Source organism: Saccostrea cucullata, unplaced genomic scaffold (genome assembly GCF_032062105.1).
Source record: "Saccostrea cucullata isolate Sc308-1 unplaced genomic scaffold, CSIRO_AGI_Scuc_v1 ctg7968, whole genome shotgun sequence".
Taxonomy (NCBI): Eukaryota; Metazoa; Mollusca; class Bivalvia; order Ostreida; family Ostreidae; genus Saccostrea; species Saccostrea cuccullata.
Window position 1 is genome coordinate 1 of NW_026926653.1, and position 25,256 is coordinate 25,256.

Consider the following 25,256-nt stretch of genomic DNA (forward strand, 5'->3'; position numbering starts at 1 on the left):
AATAATCCAAGGTTAAAACCCTATGCACTCACACTAACTGCTCTTCAATATTAAAAAAAGTCATCATTTGCACCCCCTTAATGTGATGATACACTTCCAAATATAATATTTTTATTTCAGCATCATTAAATTCTTATGTATCATTTATCTGTTGTAGAAAAATGGCTACACTTGAATGTCTGTTCTTCTAAAAAATCATACACACACCAAACAACATATGCAAACAAGTAACCAAAAAAAAAATGAAATAAAAAAATAAAATTCTTAATTATTTAATAATTAAAACTTAATCATATAATTATAGTGGTCTTTGCTCTGTCATTTAAATGATGATTAGGATGAGAAAAGTTATACTTGATCCTTTGAAGAACCATGAATAAGCCATATACACACAATTGGATATTTTAATTAATATATTTTCAATTTTAAAAAAGTAAACATTGAAGCAAGTAAGATGATGACGTTTGAATTTTTCAGCCAAGAAGTAAATCCAAACATCTCTGGGAAGGACTCATCATCATCTCAATTGTCTACAGGATCCAGTGAGAGTGACAGTGAGAGCTCAGACGTGGACGGAACGAGTGTGACCGAGACATCAGTGGACTCAGATAGCGAGATCAAGTATAAGGTATGAGTGGACTCAGATAGTGAGATCAAGTATAAGGTATGAGTCACTCTCTACCATTGGCTCATACATTCACCTCTGTCGTTGGCTCGCCTGTATCACAGTGATAAACACGAGAAATAATGCGTTTGTTTTAATTCATTATAAATGAATTTATATGCTTATGTTTGAGTTTTGAGATAGATATTTACTAAATCAATCCAGAACTATTAAATAAAATTGAAAATCTGGCAAATATCACGTTTTATACGTTATGTCAAAAATCTTGACGTGAGCCCACTGCAGAGGTGTCTGAGAGAGGAACGAGCGATAACTCTGCATTGGAGATTGGGTATGAGTGTCACTCAGATGGCGAGATCAAGTATAAGGTATGAGACAGATCTAGAACATGTAGAAAGAGTGTAATAGAAACTCATAGGATTTCGAGTTTCAGGTATAATGAGACTGTGTTGGTCTCTGCAAGATCAGTTTGTAATTATGAAGGTAAATATACATGTATTATAAGAGTCAGTTTAGTTTGTTGGTGATAGGTAGGATTAATAGAATTTGAATTTGAAAGGAAAATTCTAAATTAAAAGATCACAGATTTTAAAAAAAAAAAGGAAACTAAGAGAAAATTGAAAGACCTTATCCTTTAATAACTGGGACAGGATAGAATAACAATTATTAAACTTAATAATTGCTTTCATGTTGAAAAATGTTGATTTCTGAAAAAAATGTTATTTTGTTATTGTTCACAGGGATTCCAAAGTATAAAGACTTCAGGGCGACAGTTTCCATCTTATTCCCAGGATTATGGACAAGAACTCCACAAGTATACACCCAATCACAAAGATACATGGATGTATGAAAGGTAAGGATTGGATGTATTATGTATCCAATCACAAACGTTAAGACATAAGGATGTATGAGGGATAAATATTGAATATAGTGTATATTAAATGACAACGACACATGGATATATGTAAGGTAATTACATGTTACATATTATAAGTAGTATTACCTAATCACAGAGACATATTATGGATGTCAGTATTTACAATGTACATCATTTTCATCAGGCATGCCAGAAACTAAAAACTGAAGTTAGATTGTTCAAATATATTATCATGGTACTTCACCTACTTACATCATTGATTGATGGTCTGCAAAGTATGAGATAAAAATAAAGTCTTACTTGATGTTGATTTTTTTTTCAAATATTCTGCTCTATTGTAATAGATTGATAATTGGTACATGTATATGGTACATGTATCTGTATGATTTTAGTATATTTTTTCCTTTTCATTCCTTCACTATATCCTAGATTAATCGCTTATCGAGTTCTTAATATGAATGTCAACATGAAACTTATCTGCTTAAACTTGGTCAAAATATGGACTTGAAATTGAATCTAGGATGAATCCATTAGTTTACAGTATATTAATATGTGGGAATAACTGATTGAGGGAATTCTTTTCTTATATGTGTAGATATGTGAAGATCAGTGAAGTTTGTCAGACCCCACCAAAGAAAGAAGAAAAAGGAGTGACAACAGGCAGTATTATGGAGAACTTAGTGTGAGTATCTCATAGAGAAAGAAGTTACAACAGGCAGTATTATAGAGAACTTAGTGTGAGTATATTATAGAGAAAGGAATGACAACAGGCAGTATTATAGAGAACTTAGTGTGAGTATGTTATAGAGAAAGAAGTTACAACAGGCAGTATTATAGAGAACTTAGTGTGAGTATCTCATAGAGAAAGAAGTTACAACAGGCAGTATTATAGAGAACTTAGTGTGAGTATATTGTAGAGAAAGGAATGACAACAGGCAGTATTATAGAGAACTTAGTGTGAGTATATTAGAGAAAGGAATGACAACTGGCAGTATTATAGAGAACTTCGTATGAGTATATTATAGAGAAAAGAGAACCTGTGTGAGAATGACACTTTCTCATACAGAAAAGAGTTATTATAGAGAACTTGTTTGAGAATGTCATAATGGCACAGGCTGAAGGGGGGAGGGGTATCAACAGGTAGTATGATAGAGAACTTAGTGTTTGTCACTTAGAGAGAAAAAAGTAATAACTTGCAATATTTATAGAGTACTTAATGTTTGTCACAGAGATATGTATAAAAACTGCCAGTAATATAGAAAACTTAGTGTGAGTGCCATACAGAAATAAGTGACAAATGGAGGTATTATAGATAAAGTGGGAGTGTGTTAAGTTTGTCAATAGATAATTTTGCATTAGGCAGTACATTTATTTTTCATGTTAATCATTTATTTTTTGCCTTCAGAAAATGATACTTGTAAATTAAAGTAATTCAACAATTAACAACATGTATTACTCGTTGTTTTAGGTTCCCCAAGAGTGTGTTTAAGCTGGGCAGTAGCTATGGAGTAGAACCACCTCCTGTTAACAAGCAGGACCAGGACATATACAACCATTTTGTTTTAGTTGGTTCCCATGGTCCAGGGGAACCAAGCAAAAAGGAGATACAGTTCTACAACAAATACCTTAACAAGTTTCATTGACCACAGGAAGTTAAATTTTAATGTGAGTGCTGAAGAAAATACATGTACAATAAAACATCATTATCTCCACAAAAAAAAAAAACTGGGTGATCATTGGTTGCATGTCCTAAGCAGACCAAAAGTACAGTTTTCTGAAACTTAATTGAAGCAAGAAAAAACTGGAGAGATCAAGGGTAGAAAACTTAAGGAACAGGATATTGGGACTTCCAAATTACTTGGATATAACCATGGTATTAAAAATATAGGTGTTAGAGATGCTGAAGTTTAACTGTTAATGCAGTTTCTCTACATGTCTGAAGAAGGTAATACATTGACAATCAAGTCAATTCTAGAAACTTAGTAAGCTTCAGTAGAATCATCAGTGGTCTTGGGGGACCTCCTGTGTTTGTGGATTTTGTTGGTCACAAATTCCATGAATTTACACCCCCACAAACAAATCTTTTGTCCATATTTTTATCTTCTTTGTATATGAGGTACCTTAAAAGAACTAGGTTCTTATGAACCAAGAAAATGTTGCATACCCCTAAACATTTACCCCAAGGAATTCAATGATTCCACAGTGTGTGTTGAGATGCAACATTTACTTTAATTTGCTTTGGCTCACCATTGCACATGTAAGTGTAGGTTATAGCCTTGAAGGAAAAATGTGTTAATGCAGGCAATGGGATTTTTTTCTCAAAAGACATCAATAAATGCTATTCTGAACCTTGAATAAAGAAATCTAATATGTAAATGTTTAACCAAGCTCAGTATGAGTCTTTTAGTGCCATATTGTTTTTATTTACTTAAGTGTGTGCAATATTAATTATTGTTATTTTTTAACATTTGTTACAATATTTGTAAAAAATAAAGAAATTGTTTATAACTTCATTTGTTTTTGACCTTATTAGATAAGATTTAGATGATACACATTTATTGGCTGAGTTCAAGGGCAACAAACTAAGGGAAAATAATAAGACAAATAAAATTTCATCAGAAGAGGCCCATGGGCCACAATGCTCACCTGAGTAACTTTGGCCTGGTTGTTCCTCACCAGATTTTCCCCCTTGTAATACCTTTTGTGGCCCAACACCATCCCTTGGGTCATGATTTGAACATTTAGAATGTACACTACTCCAAGATAATTCCACATAAGTTTTAAATTTTTTTCTGGCCCAGTGGTTCTTGAGAAGATTTTAAAAAATTTACCTATATGTTTAAATGTAAAACTTTGATTCCCCATTATGGCCCTACCCTAACCCTGGGGGTCGATCATGATTTTAACAATTTAGAATCTACCCTAATATAGGGTATTTCCACATAAGTTTCAACTTTCCTGGCCCAGTGGTGCTTGGGATGAACATTTTAAAGATTTTTCTAATATACAACAGGTGATCAGAAAAGGTCACAGAAGCTTTCAGCTTAGGTTAGCGAAAAAGTAAATGTGTTTGTAAAACACTGAATCAGATGCTTTTCCAACGTCATTCATGTGCATGTATATATATTGATACTTAAAGAAAGGTCATCTCACAAGAAATTCACATGTTAAATATAAAACCCTTATCACTAATCGTTCAAAAGTAATGATCAACTTCAAGTTTTTTCAGAAGGCAGTTAGCTCCAATTTCATAAGGTAGCAAATTCGGCATGCAAGGAAAGGTCTGGTCAACAAAAAAACACTTTTTAAATATGAAAGCCTTAGTACCAATTTATGGCCAAGGTTAAAGGTTTTTATAATAAAAATGTCTGTATCCAAGAAAAGGTCTTGTAGTACGGACTATTTCTAAATGCACTTCTGAAGAGTGAAATTCTTGGGCACTATATATTGGTAGATTAATTTTTGGGAAAGTTTTAAGTTAGGCAAAAATTTTCAAAAGTTAGTCAAAAGTCATAGTTTAAAGTAGAGTTTTAAAAATTGCTGTTTTTAAGGTGTTTGAACAAGTGTTAAACAAGTTTGTTTTCCATTTTTATTGCAGTTGTATACATGCAAGCATAAAATATACAGTGCATATGATTTAGGTCTTTCTAGGAAATATGATTATATATAATAAAAAATATAACACTTAAAGCTTCCTTGTATATAACTTTTACATCATTCATACAAACAGATGTAACATATACAATGTATAGACATTTGAAACTTAATTTTAACTTCCTTCAAGTTAGTAGGCGTGTTCGGTGCATTTTACATGGACATGTAAATCTAGACTACAGCAACAAGGTGGGAGAATTAACATTGACAACCATAAGGATCACTGGATAAATCATGAATTCTTCCATTGGTTATGCCGTTGCGGAATGCAATTCTTATTTTTCACATGCACTGTCATTCAATACTTCCATAATTGTAATTTTTCTGTGCTTAGGATTTCTTGGAAACGCTCAAGTGTTGTACCTTTACAAATACAAGATGCCGCAAACAGAGGAACGGTTCTTCATACCACATTTAGCTGTGGCTGATCTGCTTTCCTCTGTGTGTTTAGCTTCACTAGGAATTACTATTAACTTCCATTACATTCATTTTCCACATGAAGTCTTGTGTCAATTTCTTCATTATATTTCTTGGGTGACAACATCCTGGTCAGCCTTTATCCTTTTGATGATTTCAATCAGCAGATATCTGAAGATTTGTCGTCCAAATGGAAGACAGATGTCAATTTTCGCCAAGAAATGCGCCGTAGGCTGTTGTCTGATTTTTGCAATCATTAACACAGTTCCGGTTGGATATTTTGCTGGAAATCGATATCAGGATGTAAGTTGTTTGCAAAACAATGTTACAGTGAAGATGTGCGAATTGAGGGAGTTTAAAGGAACAACACACATATTAAAAATGGTTTATATTTTCTTTGAAATATTTGTTCTTTTTTCCAATGTTGGGATCACTGCCGCATTGTATATTCCAATTGGCCTTCAGATTTTCCGGCGATTTAAAGGAAAAACTGATGCAAAATTTACTTACCATGTAAATGATGTACAAAGCGAAGTAAAAATAGATTCAGCAGATGATGAATTAGGGTTCTCAAAAGAAATATCTGCGACATACATAGAAATGACTAGTGTAGGTCCATTGAACAAAACCGAGTCTAACGCCGAGGAGATGTCAATTGAGAGGAAAGATAACAAATCACCAGATAATTTTGATTCAGAAGTGGGAATAAAAGTCGTGAAATCGGAAATTAAAGGAACGGAAAATTCAAACACTAAAACTGGCCTTGATAATGAAATAAGGGCAAACCAAGGTTCTCTGTCGGATACTGGGAATTCCAGCCAAACCCCGGGAAAAAAGTCAGATGTCAATACAACTGGAAAAAAGAAACCAAGCATTCGAAAGAAAAGGAATAAAAATGTCAGAAATAACTTCACTTACATGTTTATTACTATTATTGTATTTTATATTTTATCATATCTTCCAACACTCGTGACTATACTCTTGGCAACGAACGATCCATTCTATTTCTGGTATTCAATGGATGTTGTCACTTTGAATGTTGTAATGTTAATGAGAAGATCATCTATTATTAACCACATTGTTAATCCTATCATCTATGGATACTTTGATTTAACATTCAGAAAAGCGTTTTTTAAGTTTCTCAGAAAAATACGCAAATAGATTTAGCAGTAATAACAAAGACACAAGTCTTATTTTTGTACAAAAGTATGCGGATAAAGTACAATACAAGGACTCTGAAGGAGGCATATTTTTATTACGGACACGAATATATGTTTATTTTTTTGACTTGGAAAATCATTCTCTGTGCGGATAAATTAAAAAAGATGACCAAACACATGCAAGTTTATCTACCCAAACTAAAATACAAGCAATGAAAATAGTTTTTCTAAGTCTCAGTATATGTCTTTATATAGTGTACCCCGTACATGTATAAATACCTGCCAAACATCTCATTGATATCCCAAATCACAAAAAAAATCGTAACACCTTTTTGTGACATTTTGAAAATCTAATATATTTTGGAGATCTGTGAAATAAGTTGTAATGGTTTATGTTGAAAAAAAAAAACTTTTCTGATAATATTCAAACTATACGCATTGAGCTTTATTACAAATCTCAGTTAACCTTGGACTTTCAGTAAGGCGTGGAATAGTCGACGTTATACGATAAGCGTGTGAAGTGTAAGCAGCCAATCATTCGCTGTTGAAATATACATTCGGACGAATGTCAACGAGTCTAGCAATATTCCAATGATAGGTTTTTCGTACGACAAAGAGCTGAAGAGATGGGGTAAAAGTCGTCTCATCGCTGTGAACACGAATTTAAAGTTGTTAATGTTATTAATTTCTTAACCAATGAAAATCAATTTGCCATTTGAGAGACGCTAAATAAGTATTGTCTTTATAAAAAAGTCCAAGGTTAAGTGAGAACTAAACTAAATGTGGACTGTAGTAACTTTTGTTTGATCAACTTGTGGTCGTGTCTGATGTTGAAACAAAAATGTAATAACCATGTCAGGAGTGCAACAGAAAAAATGTTTTGTTGACATTGTTTGTTAAAATCTGAAAGACAATTAATTCAAAAAGAAGTGTACATTTAAAACTTATATATTCACGCAGCATTTATGGGAGTCAAGCATTAGTCTTGCCCGGCCCCCAGCATGAAAAAAAAAACTTTTATCAACATAATTATGATGTTCTGATTTTCACTTTGGAAAATAAAGCCACAAAGAACATTTTTACCGTAAGATCTTTCATGCAATCACATGGTCTTTGTTTGTTTCAGATCTATATTTTTCTGGTCAGGAGTGAAACACGTCTTTTAAAAGGTATTATGAAACGACTTCGGTTCATGCCAGAAAGTATCCATTAATCATTAACATGATTAATGATCTTTCTGTATAATATAGTAATGTAGCTTGTAAATTTTTATTATTATATTATTGTAGGAACATTGTCAACTTTCCTATATCTTCATAAATGGAATAAAGAACATTTAAATAAAAACACAATCACCGTGTTACACTTCTATCGAGTTCCATGAAAATATATTATATATATTGGTCGGAAATACACCACTAGAATTATCTGGATGTGGACATGCTGCATTTATCAGTGTTTATACCTTACATGTAGTTGTGTGGCGTGACCGTGTGTACTTTGCAAGATAAAGGACATAATACAACCATAGACACTATATGTATGAGTAAAAAAAAAAAACCTAAATTTATCCTTGATATGAGTGAAAGAAATATTGGAATGATAATTTTTAAGCAGTGTATAACAGGTGTAATTGTTGCATTCATCTTTGGATCTATTTTCATTTTCGATGCGACGTTAAGGGATTTCCTACGAGAAGCAAGGATTCGGGACGAACAGTTAGCTTTTCTTAAGCAAAAAGTCAACAAATACGATGAAGAGGTTTCGCTTCTGAAAGGGAAAAACAAGGAATTTCAACAATTGTTAACACATCTGAACAAAGAATTATTACTTATTCAACAGAACAATACAGGTAAGCGAAAACAGTTACAGAAAGTGGACACACTAGATATATTGCAGGATCAAATGACACAACATCAGATTTAAATGTCCAAGCATTGTTTTTACATATATTTGTAAATCAACCTAGATATTTCATGGGAATGAATTTCTGTCATGTTTGTTTATTTTGTTAAAAAAAAAATTCCAATTAAAAGGTGTCATGAAAAATAACTTATTCATGCTGGATACATATAATAGAATTTAATAGAAGTCTGACACTAAATTATTTTTGTGCTCAATTTTAAAATACACTGAAAATATCGAATATAAAAGAACGATCGAAGTTGCTTTAAAAAAAATATATATATATTCATTTTTTTTTAAAAATCAGATGTAACTTTGTTGTTACAAGTTCATGTATGTTTATTTCTACTTGGGAACCTTAGCACTATAAATGACAAAATGACAAACACATTGAAAAAATAAACCGAAGTAAAACAATTGATAGAACATAATTTTAAACTTGATTCAATGAAAAATATTTTACTATCAAATCAAAATTTCTTATCACAAAATACTGATACTAATAATAATAATAATAAAATCATTGTATTCAAACTTAAAACACTGCATCGATGTGGCTCGAATCCAGCGACAAACTATTGTATCTACAGGGAAACTATGTACGAAGCTAGTGTTTAAATCATTATTTCAAGCCAAAGCCCTATACAGTTGGACTTAGTCAATTTTCTGCCAGAGAATAAATGGGAAAAAGTTTAGAATTTGGTATTTGTAGATCATCTCTTCATTTTTTTAAACAACTAGAATATATTTTACGGTTAAAAATACACTGATAGCGCATTTAAAATTCATGAAGGAGAGAAGACCCAGAAACAAGAAAATTTGTGAAAAACGATTATAAAAAAGTCGATTTTTGCATCATTTGACACGTACGGTCTCATTCAGGTGCATATTCACTAAAAACAAACATATTCAACTGAATATTTACCAATATTGCATTCAACTACAACACAACCAATGGCTAGGTTTTGAAAAAAAATATTGAATTAATGATATTTTTAATTCTTTTTATGGGCCACTATCCCTGTCGAATTGCCATGACTAAAGCACAAACTTTCTTTTGTTACCGTATGGGCAGAATATTTAGCGAGGATTTAATTTTGGCATTATTAGCGGGGGTGCCAAGATCGCCAAAATTTAATATCCCTAAAAATTTATTGTGTTATGTTTGTAGTATTTACCTGCTTCGGTCAGCATTTTAATATCGCTATAATTACATCTCTCTAAAAATAAATACCAGTTTTTAAGGACAAATCGCTAAATTTGAGTCTCGCTTAAATTTCCAATAATACGGTATAACATTGTTTTAATGAAATCGAGAAATAACATCTGCCATGAGAAAGGGATATTTGGTGGTACATTTAATAAATCGAGGACCAGGAAAGGAAGAAAAAAACTTACACTGTTAAAGAAAATCAACAAATGTTAAAATTGAATATACATGTGTTGTATTTTGAAATACACAGTAAATAATATATTGGTTGAATCTGTCTATCAGTTAAAAATTGACTCAATGAAAAACTGGAATATTCTTTACTCAAACAGAATACATATATACACATGTATATCTACCTACATTGTTCAACGCGAGTTCAGGTCAATCTAACATGATTAACTTCTGGGGTTTTATTTGGATTTACCACTTGACCAGCCATAAATCTACATGTACTGTCAATTTATTAGATCTCAAAGGAGAAGCAAGGATTCGGGACGAACAGTTAGCTATTCTTAAGCAGAAGATGAACAAACATGATGAAAAGTTTCCTCTACTACAAGAGAAAAACAACGAATTACACCTTTTCTTAACGCAACTGAAGGACGAATCATCGCTGATTAAAAAGACAGGTAAGTGGGAAAATATCATGTAATTTTTATATTGATTGATAAAATCGAGGAACAACATGTAATATTGAGAGGGGTATTGTTTTGGTAAATGAGTTGGAAATCACAATGGGACAAATGCCTACATATACTATAAAAAAATAAATTTTGAAATTAAGTACCATACAGTCATCTACTTTAAAATAACCAGTCAAATAATCATAAAATTCAAATGTTTTACAGAGAAAGTATATTTCAAAACAACAAAACAGAAACAAAATATACACGTTATAATCTTTAAAACATCATACATGGGATAAATGTAATATAACAGAAAAATTTATGTAATTTTGATAATAGATATACGTTTAAAATCATATACAATTAAAGACCTAATGTGGGAATAATGCTTCTGGTGAAACGTTCCTTGTGGGTTTTAGATTTCCTACGTCGACCGCCATAAATGTGTCTTTTGTTACGTCTAGAAAATGTTTATTTTTGTTTAACTTTATCAAATAAAAAAACAGATTTAGTGTGCATTTTTCTGACAAATATCAAATTTCTTTTGAATGATTAATTATATTAATGAAAAAAATTCACCTCTTTCGTTGGAATCACGTATACACAGTGTTAAACACGAGAAATAGTAAAATGTTTTAATTCATTACAATTCAATTTCTGTGTTATGTATATTTTGAGATAGATATTTATTTTCAATCCAAAACTATTAATTTAAATTGAAACAATTCTTCAATATCACGTTTTATACGGTATGTCAAAAATCTTGCGTGAGCCCCCGAGAGGATATGTCTGAGAGAGGAACGACACGACAACATTTTAACAATGTTGAGGAGATAGAAAAAATATAACAAACCTGCCTTGGAAGAGATGGAAGGGGACCAGGCTGAAAAAACATTAGAATTCCAAATTCGTTGAATACGCATGCTCGGCTTCATGGTCGTGCATTTGGGAAAACTGTGAAAACTATCTATAGATAACGTACGATAAGAATTTCGTAATTTCATTCAAAACTATGTTTATTTATTGTGTAGCTTACAGTTTAAAGATAACTACATATATATAAATATATATAAATTGCTATACTTCAAATTTCCTTTTTTCTGACGGAGAAGCCCGAGTCATTATCTGATTATATTTAAACAAATATATATTTTTTTTTTCATCTAAGCAAAACCAAAGATATATACTTATTTCTAATTGGTCAATTCAGCCAATCTGAAAAATTCAAAGAAACAAGAATCTACACTAAAATAACGAATAAATCCTTTATTTATAAAACAAAAAAAATCTGATGTGCATGGCTTTTAAAAACCTAATAGTTCTTGAAAAGATGAAATGACCAAAAAGGACCAAGCTACTTCACAACTTCACATTCGGAACTCTCTTGATTTCTTCATACAACATAAACTTTAAGTTATTTCTATATTCCTTTCAACTTACCTGAATTTTTTTTTGCTACATTGCCACGATATTCTATTCTTAAATCATCTCATACAATGCCTTGAGCAATCGGCATCTTCACCAAATTATATAGAGTAAAAAGAATGTGTTCCGTCTTCCGTTGGGCCAAAACTCCATTAGGTCAACACAAAAACTTCAACCCCCCATGTTTCTTTACCTATGTGTGACTGTCTATACAATACACTTAACAAAAACAATTATAACTGTATCACACTCCAGCCTCGATAGAAATTAAAGAATTCAGCAGAATAAATCACTTGATAACGGCCCTTCCTTTCTTTGTTTTAAAATTGCTACGGCGCTAGCTCATCTATCTGTTTAAAATTTAAGATAAACTTGTCATTTTCCGCCGACGCGCTTACGCGTCGTTATCACAAAAGGAGGAATATCACGTGACGTCCTTTCCGCCAATGAAAATTACGAAAATAATCTTATATAATATTGTTTGTTAGGTTACAGCTTCTAATAACATTTATTGTAATTGTATCTTATTGTATCTTTCATATTTTTTTTTTTCGTTTTCATTGATCTTTTACTTTTTTCTCATTAAAGGGATCGCCGTTTTAAGTTTAAAGTGTGCAAGCTGCTGAGAAGATAAAGAATTTTTGATAAACTTTTTTGTGACTCTTTGATCAATACTTTGTTATATTTTCACGCAAAACAATTTGGTTCTGAGTAAAAGAGTGTTCCATGAATGCATTTTTTTCATTGCAGCATTATAGTCATAAGACGTTTAGGATAGAAATATATATATTCCTATCCTATAGATAAAGTTCAATGTTATGTATGTGTAGTAATGTATTTCATTTGAAAATTATGTTATTACATAAATGAGATTTTGTGTTTTTTTTCTTTATTGTTTTTAAGGTTAGAATGCATCTAGCCTAACGTATTTGTTATTGCTTTTTAAAGTGAATCGTTTATCTAGATGCTATAATTACAATTTCTGAAAAGAGGTAAAATATTGATAACACAAGACTACTACATATGTAGTATGAACGGCTTTGTTCAAAGACGTTAACATTATTACGCAAGTTCTGTGTTCGATAGAATAACTTTTTTAACAAATACATTTGTACAATCAATCGTTTGGTCAAATGTTTACCGATGTTTTTTCACACTTATTGTTTTACCGTCATTTACACACAGAATTGCCTGAGGATTTCTCTTTAACTATATGATATGTTAGATATGTAATTCCAGATCATATTTTTTTTATCTGTAGATTAGTTGTGAATACAACCTTTATCATATGAGGATAAAATTTGCGGTAAAAAAAGTCTTAAATATTATAATATCTGTATAAAATTTTATCAAATAGAAGTAAAAATATTGTATGAAAATAAAGAAGGTGATACATTTGATAATATTTCATATGTATGACGCATCCCCTGTTTAATATATGCCGTGCCCTGGAATATAACTATTTGCAATTTTTTTTTTCTTTAAATATCAAGAATTTTACAATTATTTAATACTATACAGATTCAAAACTGTATTTATTTCTTTTTAAAATTTATGTTAAATTTATAAATTAGTAGAAATTATTTAAAACTGGTAAATTTCAGCTGGAATGCAATTTAAGACTAACTCCAGTCATTTGAAACTAGAGGTACTGTGAGCAATGGGCTCACTAAATGATACCCCCCGCCTCCCATATGTGTATAAATGGCAGTGTCCATGTTTTGCTATGGGAAACCCAAAATATGTGTCGGATCAAAAAGTAAAATAGGAGGTGCACAATGGCAATATGTAATAAAGATTTTGTGAAAGTTTCATCAAATTTCATTCAGTGGTATAAGAGGAGTTGCGGATAAGAGATGGGTACCCCAAAGCGTAACAGACGGACGGACGGACAGACGGACGGACGGAATTAACGATTACTATATACCCTCCCGCTTTTCAAGCGGAGGGTATAATAAAAAGGAAATCGAAATAATGACTAAAGCCCCATAGAATTGAGGAATTCTTTGTCGTTTTGACTGATTAAAAAACTGTGTAAGAAAACGCGGAAGTTAAAAAAAAAACAGCTTTTCTGGTATTTACACATTTTTTGTGAATCTTGATCTCAAGGTACGAATGTCCCTAAAAACTACCATTTTCAGGACATACGCAACATAGTTTGAACTTTTCTGTCTTTTCCCAAGGAGTTGAAGACTTCTAATACTGAAGGAAATGTGTGCTTTGTCAAAATGTTCATATATGGTGTTTTACGCTTCTTTCAATATAAGTGTTGATTGAAATAACCTGTAGAATGTATATGTAGTAATTTTTAGATAATTATGTTTTTTTTTAAATCATCCTAGAATTTTCATGAATTGATATGATCTTTCAATAAAGCATCGTAATGCATGCTGATTTTTGTCTGTGAACTTGTATGACACTATAATTTTATATTAAGAATTATTTGAAAAGCTATCAGTAGGTAAGGTACGTTAATCCTTTGACTGCAACTCTTAAATACTTCATATCTTTATTTATTGAAGGAAGTTGTTTTAGTCCAATGTTATTGTAAAAAACGAGATAGCAAATAACCAATTTAGTGTTTTAATTGCAAATTTGAAGCAAATGGAAATAAATTTTCAAAGAAAACGCATGAGTGCCGCTCATCACTTACATGCACATCCCTGACAAATCTAGAGACTCGAAACTAATCTAGTGGATTTCGGTTGTGTGATATCGGAGATTTACGATTTTGATAATACAAATACTAAACACATTGTGTATTCATTAATATTTGCTTTCAATCTAAACACATGTATAACACTTTCAGATATAAATCTGAGAAAATAATTTAGGAACAGGTACATAATTAAAATATCTACAGTTGTCAAGAAAAGTACATGTACATATTGTACAGTCAAAAATGTTGTTCTTCAGGCACAAGTACATGCAGTCATATATTAAGAATAACTTGTGTAATAAAAGTAAAGTTCTGGATGTTGTTGATCAGGCATAGGTACAGTCATAGAATCTGATGTTGAATTATAACCTGTGTATAAAGGATAGGAACATGTACAGTCACGGATGCCGTTGATCAGGCGAATGTATATTTACATAGTCATTGGTATTGAATATCTTGTAAATACTAAACAGGTTTATGTAAAATGCATGTTTATACCTAATGCCTAGGTCACATTTAAGCCGATGGTCGGGCGGCTAAATTTTTCTGGTCTTGTCGGCTGAAAGAACATGACCGACCGATACAGTATCGGGCGACACTGAACAGTCACATTGATTCCTAGTGACACCGATGACTTGGATAAATAACACAAAAAACCTTTTTCCTTTGGAATTCAGCAATATTTTTTCATAGATCTATATTCAGATAGGTGACGTGTTTGCAGGGCAAAGTGGCAGGATCTTATAGAATTGTGACTCAATGTTGAAAATGTTTGCAAAATTTAGTATGGAATTGCATAGAAACGACAAATGGTGCATATCTAAGCAGCAAAGAATACTTAAGATTTCTTTATATCTTACGGGTTAATTACGGTATTCATGTTATTTCCGTTCAAAAAATATATATCAATCCGTGCATCAAAATTTTACTTGTGTTATGTATCCTTACTAGGTAAAATATTCACAAGTCGGCCAATCGTCGTCCGATCATCGAGCTCTGAGCTACAGTTTGATTTTTAGCGTCGGCCGAAATTTTAAACACTCTTATTGTCCAACGACGGACGACCGACTTAATAAACTGACCACCGATGGTCAGACGATGATCGAAAGTTGGTCGACGGATAACTTCAATTGAAGGAATAGGCCATCGACGCATTAAAAATTATAACTTGGACCGATAGACAAAAAATTGGTCGGCTGACAAAAGAAGAGTTCAAAATCGTGCCAGACAACGGCCGATGAACTGACGACTGTCACCCGAAGAATCCTATTTTTCCTTCAAAACCCGTCGGACGTTGGTCGTTTTTTGAAATGTGACTGGGGTTTTAACTCAGACACAGCTGCATTATGGATGTTGTCCCTTGTGTATACATGACAAGTTTACTCCTGGATGTTGTCAGTCAAGCCTAAGTACAGTTATAGATGTAGAACAAAGTGTGTATAATCGACAATTAATGTCGTTAATGAGGCACAGGTGCAGTCATGGATATTCACTGTGGTAAATGTTATGTTTTAGCGATTTTGGCGATCAAAACAATAGAAGGTTGGTTCTTGTTATCAAAAGTATTGAGAATTTTTTTGTGAAAGATATTTTGAATATCTACAAAATATAGCTTTATAAAAAATCAAAACAAAAAATGGGGGTGAGTGTGCTTCTTAAAGCATAATGGAGCAATTAAAAATACCTTTTTGCACTACAATGATGCCAAATAAGTATATCAATTTTTCGAAATTTTCAATTAAATATTTTATCGAAATTATTTATTGGGTCAAAGAGCCTTTTTTTTTAATCTTAAATAGTCACATTAAAAATTGTTATAACAAAAAGTGACACATTACTTCGCATAGTCAATTGTTTAACCATTCTGCACTCAAACATTGTCTTTTTTCTTGAGTTTAAAATTTTAAAAACAATAAAATTCATTGAAAGTACGTAATGTCAATTTGAGGAATTTACATAGAGTGGTTAAAATTATCAAATATTCAGAAAAAGAATTTAAAAAATGGGGGTATGTGATGTCAATTGTTAGATACTACAATAGTTCTAATTTGAAGCTTAAATTGTGCTATTTTTTTTTCAAAAAATATCACGACATTTTTTATAATATTTGCCAAAAATGTTGATAGAATTAATTCATGAAAGTTAATTTTTTAATAAAAAAATTTGGACTAGCATTGAACATTTCACAACACAACATGCATGCTGCATGTTAAAAAAAAGGAATTTTAAAAAGAATTGATCTTTTTCCTCTAAAGAAAAACTTCCACCACAAAATATTATTCCTCATTATTTTTTTTTTTTGGTATGAAATTTAATCTTTGGGTTTTAATTGAATATAGTTTAATTAGCATTATACATTTATAGAATCCAAATTTATTGAATGAACTAAAACATTAATACGTAGAATTTTTTAAATAGAGGTCAAGATAAATATCTGCTGCAAAGCTGAGGAGCGAACCTCGTAAAGCATAGGAATAATTAAAGTTTAACGATTACGGACTTCCATACAGTAAATTTTTTTCGCTTTCTTTTCGTATTTTTTCATTCAAATACAATCTGGAAAAATCACCATTTACATGAATGTAGATCCTATTTAATTAGTTGAGTCTAAGTTGAACAATTCGAGAATTCGGAGAATATTGCTCTGACATTCTGTCTTTATATACAGGAACAGGTATGGAATCCCGGTACTAGTATTGGCTAGTACAGTTACTTGTAGATATTAGCTAACAGACACTTATGGTATAACCACAAGCTTATATCGAATACCATTAGAATGACTTGGATGTTGACATGATGAATTAAAATTCTAATGTTTGTGCTAAACAAAAAGATAATATTTAACTTTGTTTACTTGTCATATTTTAATCGTTATTAACCTGACCAGCCTTTCATACTTTTTATTGTCTGTGATTTCAATTAACTGACGTGTGTACTTTGCAAGATAAAGAAAATAATACAACCATAGACCCTAAAATACCCGAAATTTATACTTGACATGAGTGAAAAAAATATAGGAATGACAATTTTTAAGCAATGTATAACAGGTGTAATTGTTGCAATCATCGTTGGATCTATTTTCGTTTTCGATGCAACGTTAAAGGATTTCCTACGAGAAGCAAGGATTCGTGACGAACAGTTAGCGTTTCTTAAGCAAAAGGTCAACAAATACGATAAAGATTTTTCACTTGTAGAAGAGGAAAACAAGGAATTTAAACAATTGCTAAGGCAACTGAACAAAGAATTGTCACTCATCAAACAGAACAACACAGGTAAGCGGAAACACTTAATTTTTTAAATAATATTGCCTTTATAAACTCGAGAAATAACATCTGTCATATAAAAGGAATATTGGATGGTAAATGAATTGTTGATCAGGATGGTGCAAATACTTACACTGAAAAAAACACAACGATTTTTAAAATTGAGTATACAGATTTTGTATTTTAAAGTAAATAATAAATTGATTGGATTTATCTATCGGTCAAAAATTGAGTCAGTGAAAAACTGGAATTTTTCTTTACTCAAGCATAATTCCTATATACGATATATGTGCCAAACTTGTTCAACGTTAGTCAGTTCAATATTGAAATGATTAACTTTATGGATTTAATTTGGATTTATCACTTGATCATCCATAAATCTGCTGACAATTTAATAGATCTCCATCGAGAAGCAAGGGTACGGGACGAACAGTTAGTTTTTCTTAAGCAGAAAGTCAATAAACATGATGAAGAGTTTCCGCTCCTGCAAGAGAAAAACAAGGAATTACACCTATCGTTAACGCAGCTGAAAGACGAATTATCAATAATTAAACAGAAAAAGACAGGTAAACAGGAAAATATCAATTTTTATATATTGCTTGATAAAATCGAGGAATAGCATCCACTATTCAGTGGTCTATTGCTTGAGTAAATGAGTTTTGAATTACAAAGAAGCATATGCTTACATTTTTTTTTTCAAAAATAACCAATCAAATTATCATCATATTAAGATATTTTACAAAGAAAATATATTTCAAAGCAGTAAATGAGAAAAAAAGACGCATTATTAAAACTTCTTTTAAGTAAAATTTATTGGACCTGTCTATCAGTCAAAAGAAAAACCCAGAAGTGAAAAGTAGAAATTAATTCTGAATATACAATGCAATGTAATTTCACTTATGTCTGTTATATTTGTTGCTTTTCTGCTTTAGAACATTATTTTGGCGAGTGCCTGTGGTCAGATTACGTGAACAATTTTGACCAGGAATTTACCTACGCCCCCGAGAGCTATGTCATTTCCGGTGTTAGTAGCTATCATCAGAACGCTCAGGAGTGAGTATTCTCGTAGAAAAAATAAAACAAAATGGAAGTTAAGTTTAGCATTGATGCATAATCCTTTATCGTGTTCATGTTCTTCTTCGCCCTGTAATTATAGTCCTGCTGGACACGTTATTACAGGTAAATATAGTTAATAATGAGGACCTAAGATCACTTATTTTAAAATGACCTAAATATAGTAAACCCCGATTCTTCAAATGACGTCGTAATTTCATAAATATCATGGATTCTGTTGAAAATTACGCCAGACGATGAGCCAGATATGAAAAAGAAGACGTTGACTCCTTGTCAGAATGGATTAAATGTATCAAATCCATGTTAAGGTGGAATAACCCTCTGATAAGAGAGATAACTTTCTTCAGACATTTTGTCATGAAATTCAGTGAATTGTCATGTCAGAGTTTACAAATTTCAATCATAAGGACCATTTTAAAGTCAACTCAGTCAAACCTATTCTATTGTACAAATGTTGATTTCTAGTTTCTATTGCTAGTATATTTATTAATTATTCATGATAGTTTACTTAAAACAGTTATGCTCAGTTCCTTTAAACAGTATAAATTGAGAAATCTCTATCTCTTAAAGTATATAATTCTTTTAATTGTACAGAAATTTCAGATGCAGTATTGTTTATAAACATTTAATTATTATTTTGTTTCATTAAAAATATTTTCAAGGGCGATAATGGAACGATAACTCTTGTTTATGGATGCGTGTTATTTTACATGCACAGAAAACACTTTGTTATTCTGATTTAAAAAGCAGCGCTTCAGTATGTATTCTAATGGGAATTAGATAGGTATGATAGTAAATATTATTTTTATATATACCTCATATTTCTAATTTAATTGTGAGATAAAAAATATTTAATCTTTCTATTAACATATCAAATTTTCTTCACATCATGATTTGACATATTATTCATTTCTGAAAAAGTAAGCAACGCTTCATACTTCAAACTATTTTCCATTTGAATTTAATGCTCTAGTTGTTGCTGAAAATCAGTGTCTGGATTTTAAGAAAAAAGTCTTGAAATTTGGAGCAGAGGGATATTGCCCCTTAAGGTCTCAAAGAAATAGAACGAAGGTCAATATTAAAACCATATATCCTGTGTTCAATAGTTAAAAAGTTAAAAAAGAATTAGATAGATTACATGATCAGTATAAACTGGTCCCTGCCGAAAATGCAGGTAACAACTTTGTCTTTGTTTTAAAGGTTCATTATATAAATTGCATTTTAGAAGAACTTGGGTTTAATTCTACAAGTGGTAATCCTACTTATACTCATACTTCCCTTTTTAAGGAAAGAATTCTTGAAAATCATATGTCAGCCAAAATGAAATTAACTACCTTATATATATATATATATATATATATATATATATATATATATATATATATATATATATATATATATTTTAAATATTTTTAATATTCCCCAGAGCCAAAATGAAATTGAACTACCTTATATATATATATATATATATATATATATATATATATATATATATATATATATATATATATATATATATATATATATATATATATATATATATATATATATATATATATATATATATATATATATATATATATATATATATATATATATATATATATATATATATATATATATATATATATATATATATATATATATATATATTGGATTTTTAGTGCCGAAAATTCATAAAAATCCTTAGAAACAAATATACATTGCGGGTTCCAGTAGATATTCAACCAAGCCTCTTTTTATTACTCCTCACATAGATATTGACTGTAGCGAAGGAAAAACTTCAAGAGTACAGTGCAACAATATATTCAAGAAGTGTTGTGAATCAGATGTGGATACTCAAAAATCCCAAAGAACTTTTGGACAATTTAAAATCACAAGATTTTACCAAAATCGACAGCTTAAAAACTTACCACTTTTCAACTTTATTCACAACCATTCCCCACTATAAAATAAAGTCCAGGCTTTTTGATATCAAGGACAGCTGCTTTTTCAATAAAAATGGAACTCGTAAATTTACTTACCTTGTCATTGGTCATTTGCAAAATTATTTTGTTAAAACACATTCTGATTGCACACACAAGTACTCTGAAGTTGACATCAAAGAGCTGAGTTTCTGATTGACAATGTCTATGTTGTTTTTGGAGACCAGGTATTTCAACACTCTATGGAATTCTCTTGGGTACCAATTGCACTCCCTTATTAGCATACCTATTTCTATATTCATATGAAGCAGAATTTGTGCAAAATCTTATGCGTGAAAAGAAGAAAACACTTGCTGTGGCCTTCAACTCAACATTTAGATAAATCGACGACATATTGTCAATTAACAATGGTAATTTCCATTCCTACGTCGATACTATATATCCTGGTGAGATTGAGATAAAAGATACCACAGAGTCTGACACATCTGCATCATACTTAGATATTTTACTTGAAAAAGACGATAATGGAAATCTAACAACCAAGCTTCATGATAAAGGTGATGACTTTAACTTTTCTATCGTCAACTTCCCTTATACTTATGCGGCAATATACCGTCATCACCTGCGTATGGAGTATATATATATCAGTTGATTCGATACGCATTAACATGCTCTACGTATGAACAATTTCTAAAACGAGGTAAATTATTGACAATAAGTTGATGAAACAAGAACATCGTAAGTTCTATTGTCGAGACCTTTTCAGCAAATACAATTTATCATTGAGTCAACTGCTGACTGACGTTTTTTCATACTAATTGTTAGTCCATTATTTTTACAATGAATTGACCGTTTTTCCGTTATTTCCTGATCATGACAAGGAGCACACGGCAGGTGTGAACGGTCAGCAGGGGATGCTCACACCTGATCCCACCTCTGATGTTTCGGAGGTCTGTGTTTGCTTTGCTCCTATTTTGTATTGTTTATGGACTTTGAAATAGAATACTATTCGCTAACTTCATATGCTTCATTGACAAAACGCCCATATATAATCCCATTTTCCTAAATAATAATGAGGTTTAAACTTAATTCAAATGAATTCTTAATACCCAACGCAATTTGATCTTAAAAGCATCATACATGAGATAAATGTAATTGAACGGAAAACATGCATTTGATAATAGATATACGTATAAAATTATATACAATTAAAGGAAATGTATGAATAATGCAGGCTGAGAATTGCCTACATGCAACAAAACACAAGATGATAAATAAAATCTCAATTATAAATATATTTATATCTTTAAAATTTCATCTAATATCAAGATATACTTTAAATAAAATCTCTACAATTTGAAAAATTCAAAGATTGATATTATTTGCATGGAAGGAAAAAAACTTAAGTCATTTTAAAGAACAGTCCTACCACAAACATGATCTAAGGAGGATTGCCAGTTCAAAACTTTGTATCATAGTTCTTTAAGATATCCTTTTGTTATGGTGTTCGGATAGGGCCATTCGCAAAAGCTTAACAACACCTTCAGAAAAATGCAATCACGCTTACTCACAACACATTTCTATTGGTTGTTTAAACATGCTTTCAAACAACACTCTGTTGAGCTTTTGCAAATGACCCTATCCAAACACCATACTTTTTAACTATACATTCAGCATTAAAAGACCAATATACATGTAAGCTATTTATTATTTTAAAAGAACTTTTTTGATAATATCGACCTTTCAATGCTGAGACCATGAAATACGAAGGCTGTTCAATAAATAATGTCCCGAACTGTTTGACATACAATATAGAACTTATATGACATTTAAATGCTTGATTTTCTCTCATAATTAAATTGTATCTTTATTGAATTGATTACAGTTTCTGTGACCACTTTTCATAACATAGTTTCATTGTGAGAATTAAGCTTGAAAACAAGGGCTTTTGGAGACACTGCATTAAAAATGAAGGGTAAAGAATTAGTAAACAAGAGTATTCACTGAAATATGTGTAATCAAGAGCAACCAATGTCTGTTTTATAGACACATGAGCATGCGGATTTCAATTAACAAAATTGATATAATGGGCATCAAAAATAGGTACTGACGTTGGCGACAAAGACTTACAACAAACAGTTTACTGTTTGCCAAAATATAACAATTATTACTGATGTTTGATTGACTTGATGATACAGCCAAGGTCTGAGTAGAGCAAAGAATTGCAAAAGCACGAAAACATTTTTATGTGCCATTTTCTTAAATATTAGAAACTAGTTGTTCTATTTCTTATTCGGGGAAGTAGTAAAATTTCTGGAGCAGTATAGAAAGCAAATTTTTGCAAAAAAAAAAAAATGAAATGTTTATGAGGAGGATCAGGAATCCACTACAATAAATCAGGAATCCAAACCAACACTCCATAAAGAGAAAAGTAGTTTTGGGGATAAAGAGAGAGTTTATGTTTTGTCACACCAACAATATTCGCCAGATCTTTCAACCTTTGACTTGTTTCATCTTCCAAACTTGAAAAAAAAATTCAGAAAGAAGAAACAAGTCAAGGAAATCACAGAATCTTCCATATTCCCGTATACGAAGGGCCATACTAAAAGTTGTGTTCTTAAAACAATCAGAAATTCGACAAAAATGTTCCTGACATTGCTTTTAATCTAATATAAGTGAAATTATTAGGGCTAAATCATTGAAAAGCGTTTTTAATTTCTTTCTTAACACCGAGGACATTACGTATTGAATAGCCCTCGTAATGGGGATGTCTCAAAGATTTATGAAATAAAAATTATGCTAAAGTTTTCCTTCCAAAATGTTGCACTTCACCAAAAAACGTGTAGCATAATGCTAAGTGTGTTTGTCTCCAAATCAAGAATCTCAAAGTCAAATGATCTTCAGGATTTTCTCTAGTATTTAAGTCGTACTAATATTTAATTATAATTATCATTATTTTAATTAAAGCCTATTTTTTCCGGAGAACGTTTTTCTCAGAAAAAAAGTGCTTATAATAATTTCATAAATTCAATAAATAGAGCTTTGGTTCATAAATATAATCAACTCTTACAGCTATCTAATTTTTATAAATTTAAAGCTAAAGACAATATGCACGCTTGTTTTACCAATCTTCTTTTTTATATATTGTTGGTTAAGTTTCATGTTTTAATTACATTTATTGTAATTGTATCGATATTGTATGATACATATTTTTGTCGTTTTCATTGATCTTTTATTCTTTTCTTTTTTTTCTCATTAAAGGGATCGTCGGTTTAAGTTTAAAGTGTGCAAGCTGCTGAGAAGATAAAGAATTTTAATAAAAATTTTTCCGAGTCCTTTGTTACGGAATTGACTCTTCGATCAATACTTCGTTATATACGAGGGGTGTTAGGAAAGTTCGCGGACAAGTTCTATTGTGAGCGCGCTATTTCCACGAAACCAGTCAAACTTTCCAGATAAAATCTTAACCTATTTTCCAATAAATATAAAAAAAATTGGTGCTCTCAAGTGATCATTGAAAAATATACAGCTTTTTAATTTTGATTAAACTTGCTTGACGGAGCATGTTACATTTTGGCAAATTTACATCACGAAGACTCTTTATAAAAATTAAAAATTGCACAATTTTAGCGCAAAGAGATTTATAATATTTTTCCTGTCGCAAAAGTATTCATGAAACGTCACTGGGAGAAATTTTGAATTAAGTTGGATGGTATTGACTGTTTTATAGCCATTTAAAAATGATCAACTCGTAAAAACACAGCCAAAAATCGGAACGTCACTGAGCGTCATTGAGCACTGCACTACGTAAAATTATGTGTGCAGACAGTAAAATGTCTAAAAAGAGATTGAAATGTTCAAGATGCTGCCGGGAATTCCTACACATACAAAGGACATTTTTCTAAAGGTTGAAGCTTTATATGAATGGAAGGAGTAACATTTTGAATGATTAACTCCATGGATACTCCAATACCCCCTTATCGCATTGTCGTTGTGTCTATACGGTTTTGCATAGTTTCCATACCTGATCGATTAATTACTTTTTTTGAAGATCTCAATAATATCCGAATCAGTACAATCTGAATAAGTAAAGAAGACATTATAGTTAAAAAGTAGCATATCTTGATATAGATGTTCAATTTTAAAGAAAAAAAAAAGACAAGAAAAATCTGAAGAAATGGGAGATTTATAGAACGGCGACAAAGTTTAATGGGTTGAAATCTGGTTGTCACGTCGCCTTACGTCAAGTGATTGCTCCGTAAATCCCATTACCTCATAGTAAAAATCGTTGTAAATTTTCAAGATTTTAGTAAATAGACCTGATTTTTGACATACTAATAATCAAAATGTAGGAATAAATTCAGACATAGGTCATACTTCACAGTACACAACAGATTTTCTGTAATTCATTGTGTCCGCGAACTTTTCTAACA

General features: G+C 31.1%; 3 protein-coding genes across 4 annotated transcripts; all 3 read left to right on the forward strand.

Annotated features, from left to right (window-relative positions):
• The first annotated feature begins 457 nt into the window (after window positions 1–457).
• On the forward strand, window positions 458–3,974 carry LOC134272332 (uncharacterized). Its single transcript, XM_062754576.1, has 4 exons — window positions 458–628; window positions 1,366–1,478; window positions 2,098–2,184; window positions 2,971–3,974. Exons 1-4 carry the CDS (start codon window positions 458–460, stop codon window positions 3,143–3,145), a joined length of 546 nt encoding a protein of 181 aa, XP_062610560.1. The 3' UTR covers window positions 3,146–3,974.
• Window positions 3,975–5,376: 1,402 nt separating this feature from the next.
• Window positions 5,377–7,872, forward strand: LOC134272330 (D(2) dopamine receptor B-like). Its single transcript, XM_062754573.1, has one exon. It carries the CDS (start codon window positions 5,391–5,393, stop codon window positions 6,732–6,734), a length of 1,344 nt encoding a protein of 447 aa, XP_062610557.1. The 5' UTR covers window positions 5,377–5,390; the 3' UTR covers window positions 6,735–7,872.
• A 362-nt stretch (window positions 7,873–8,234) lies between these two features.
• On the forward strand, window positions 8,235–24,394 carry LOC134272331 (uncharacterized). 2 transcript variants are annotated; one of them, XM_062754574.1, is made up of 4 exons: window positions 8,235–8,585; window positions 10,319–10,480; window positions 18,757–18,877; window positions 24,085–24,382. In XM_062754574.1, exons 1-4 carry the CDS (start codon window positions 8,276–8,278, stop codon window positions 24,128–24,130), a joined length of 639 nt encoding a protein of 212 aa, XP_062610558.1. In that variant the 5' UTR covers window positions 8,235–8,275; the 3' UTR covers window positions 24,131–24,382. The 2 variants fall into 2 exon arrangements, with proteins under 2 accessions (XP_062610558.1, XP_062610559.1); XM_062754575.1 differs by lacking the exons at window positions 8,235–8,585; window positions 10,319–10,480 and adding exons at window positions 17,478–17,833; window positions 18,223–18,390 and having other exon boundaries at window positions 24,085–24,394.
• Window positions 24,395–25,256: the final 862 nt, after the last annotated feature.

Coding starts and splice junctions, on each gene's coding strand:
- LOC134272332 (XM_062754576.1), top strand. CDS start 458: ATGACGTTTGAATTTTTCAGCCAAGAAGTAAATCCAAACATCTCTGGG. Junction 629..1,365: donor ATAGCGAGATCAAGTATAAG/GTATGAGTGGAC, acceptor TATTGTTCACAG/GGATTCCAAAGTATAAAGAC. Junction 2,185..2,970: donor AGTATTATGGAGAACTTAGT/GTGAGTATCTCA, acceptor TCGTTGTTTTAG/GTTCCCCAAGAGTGTGTTTA.
- LOC134272330 (XM_062754573.1), top strand. CDS start 5,391: ATGAATTCTTCCATTGGTTATGCCGTTGCGGAATGCAATTCTTATTTT.
- LOC134272331 (XM_062754574.1), top strand. CDS start 8,276: ATGAGTAAAAAAAAAAAACCTAAATTTATCCTTGATATGAGTGAAAGA. Junction 8,586..10,318: donor TATTCAACAGAACAATACAG/GTAAGCGAAAAC, acceptor TCAATTTATTAG/ATCTCAAAGGAGAAGCAAGG. Junction 18,878..24,084: donor TATCATCAGAACGCTCAGGA/GTGAGTATTCTC, acceptor TTCTCATTAAAG/GGATCGTCGGTTTAAGTTTA.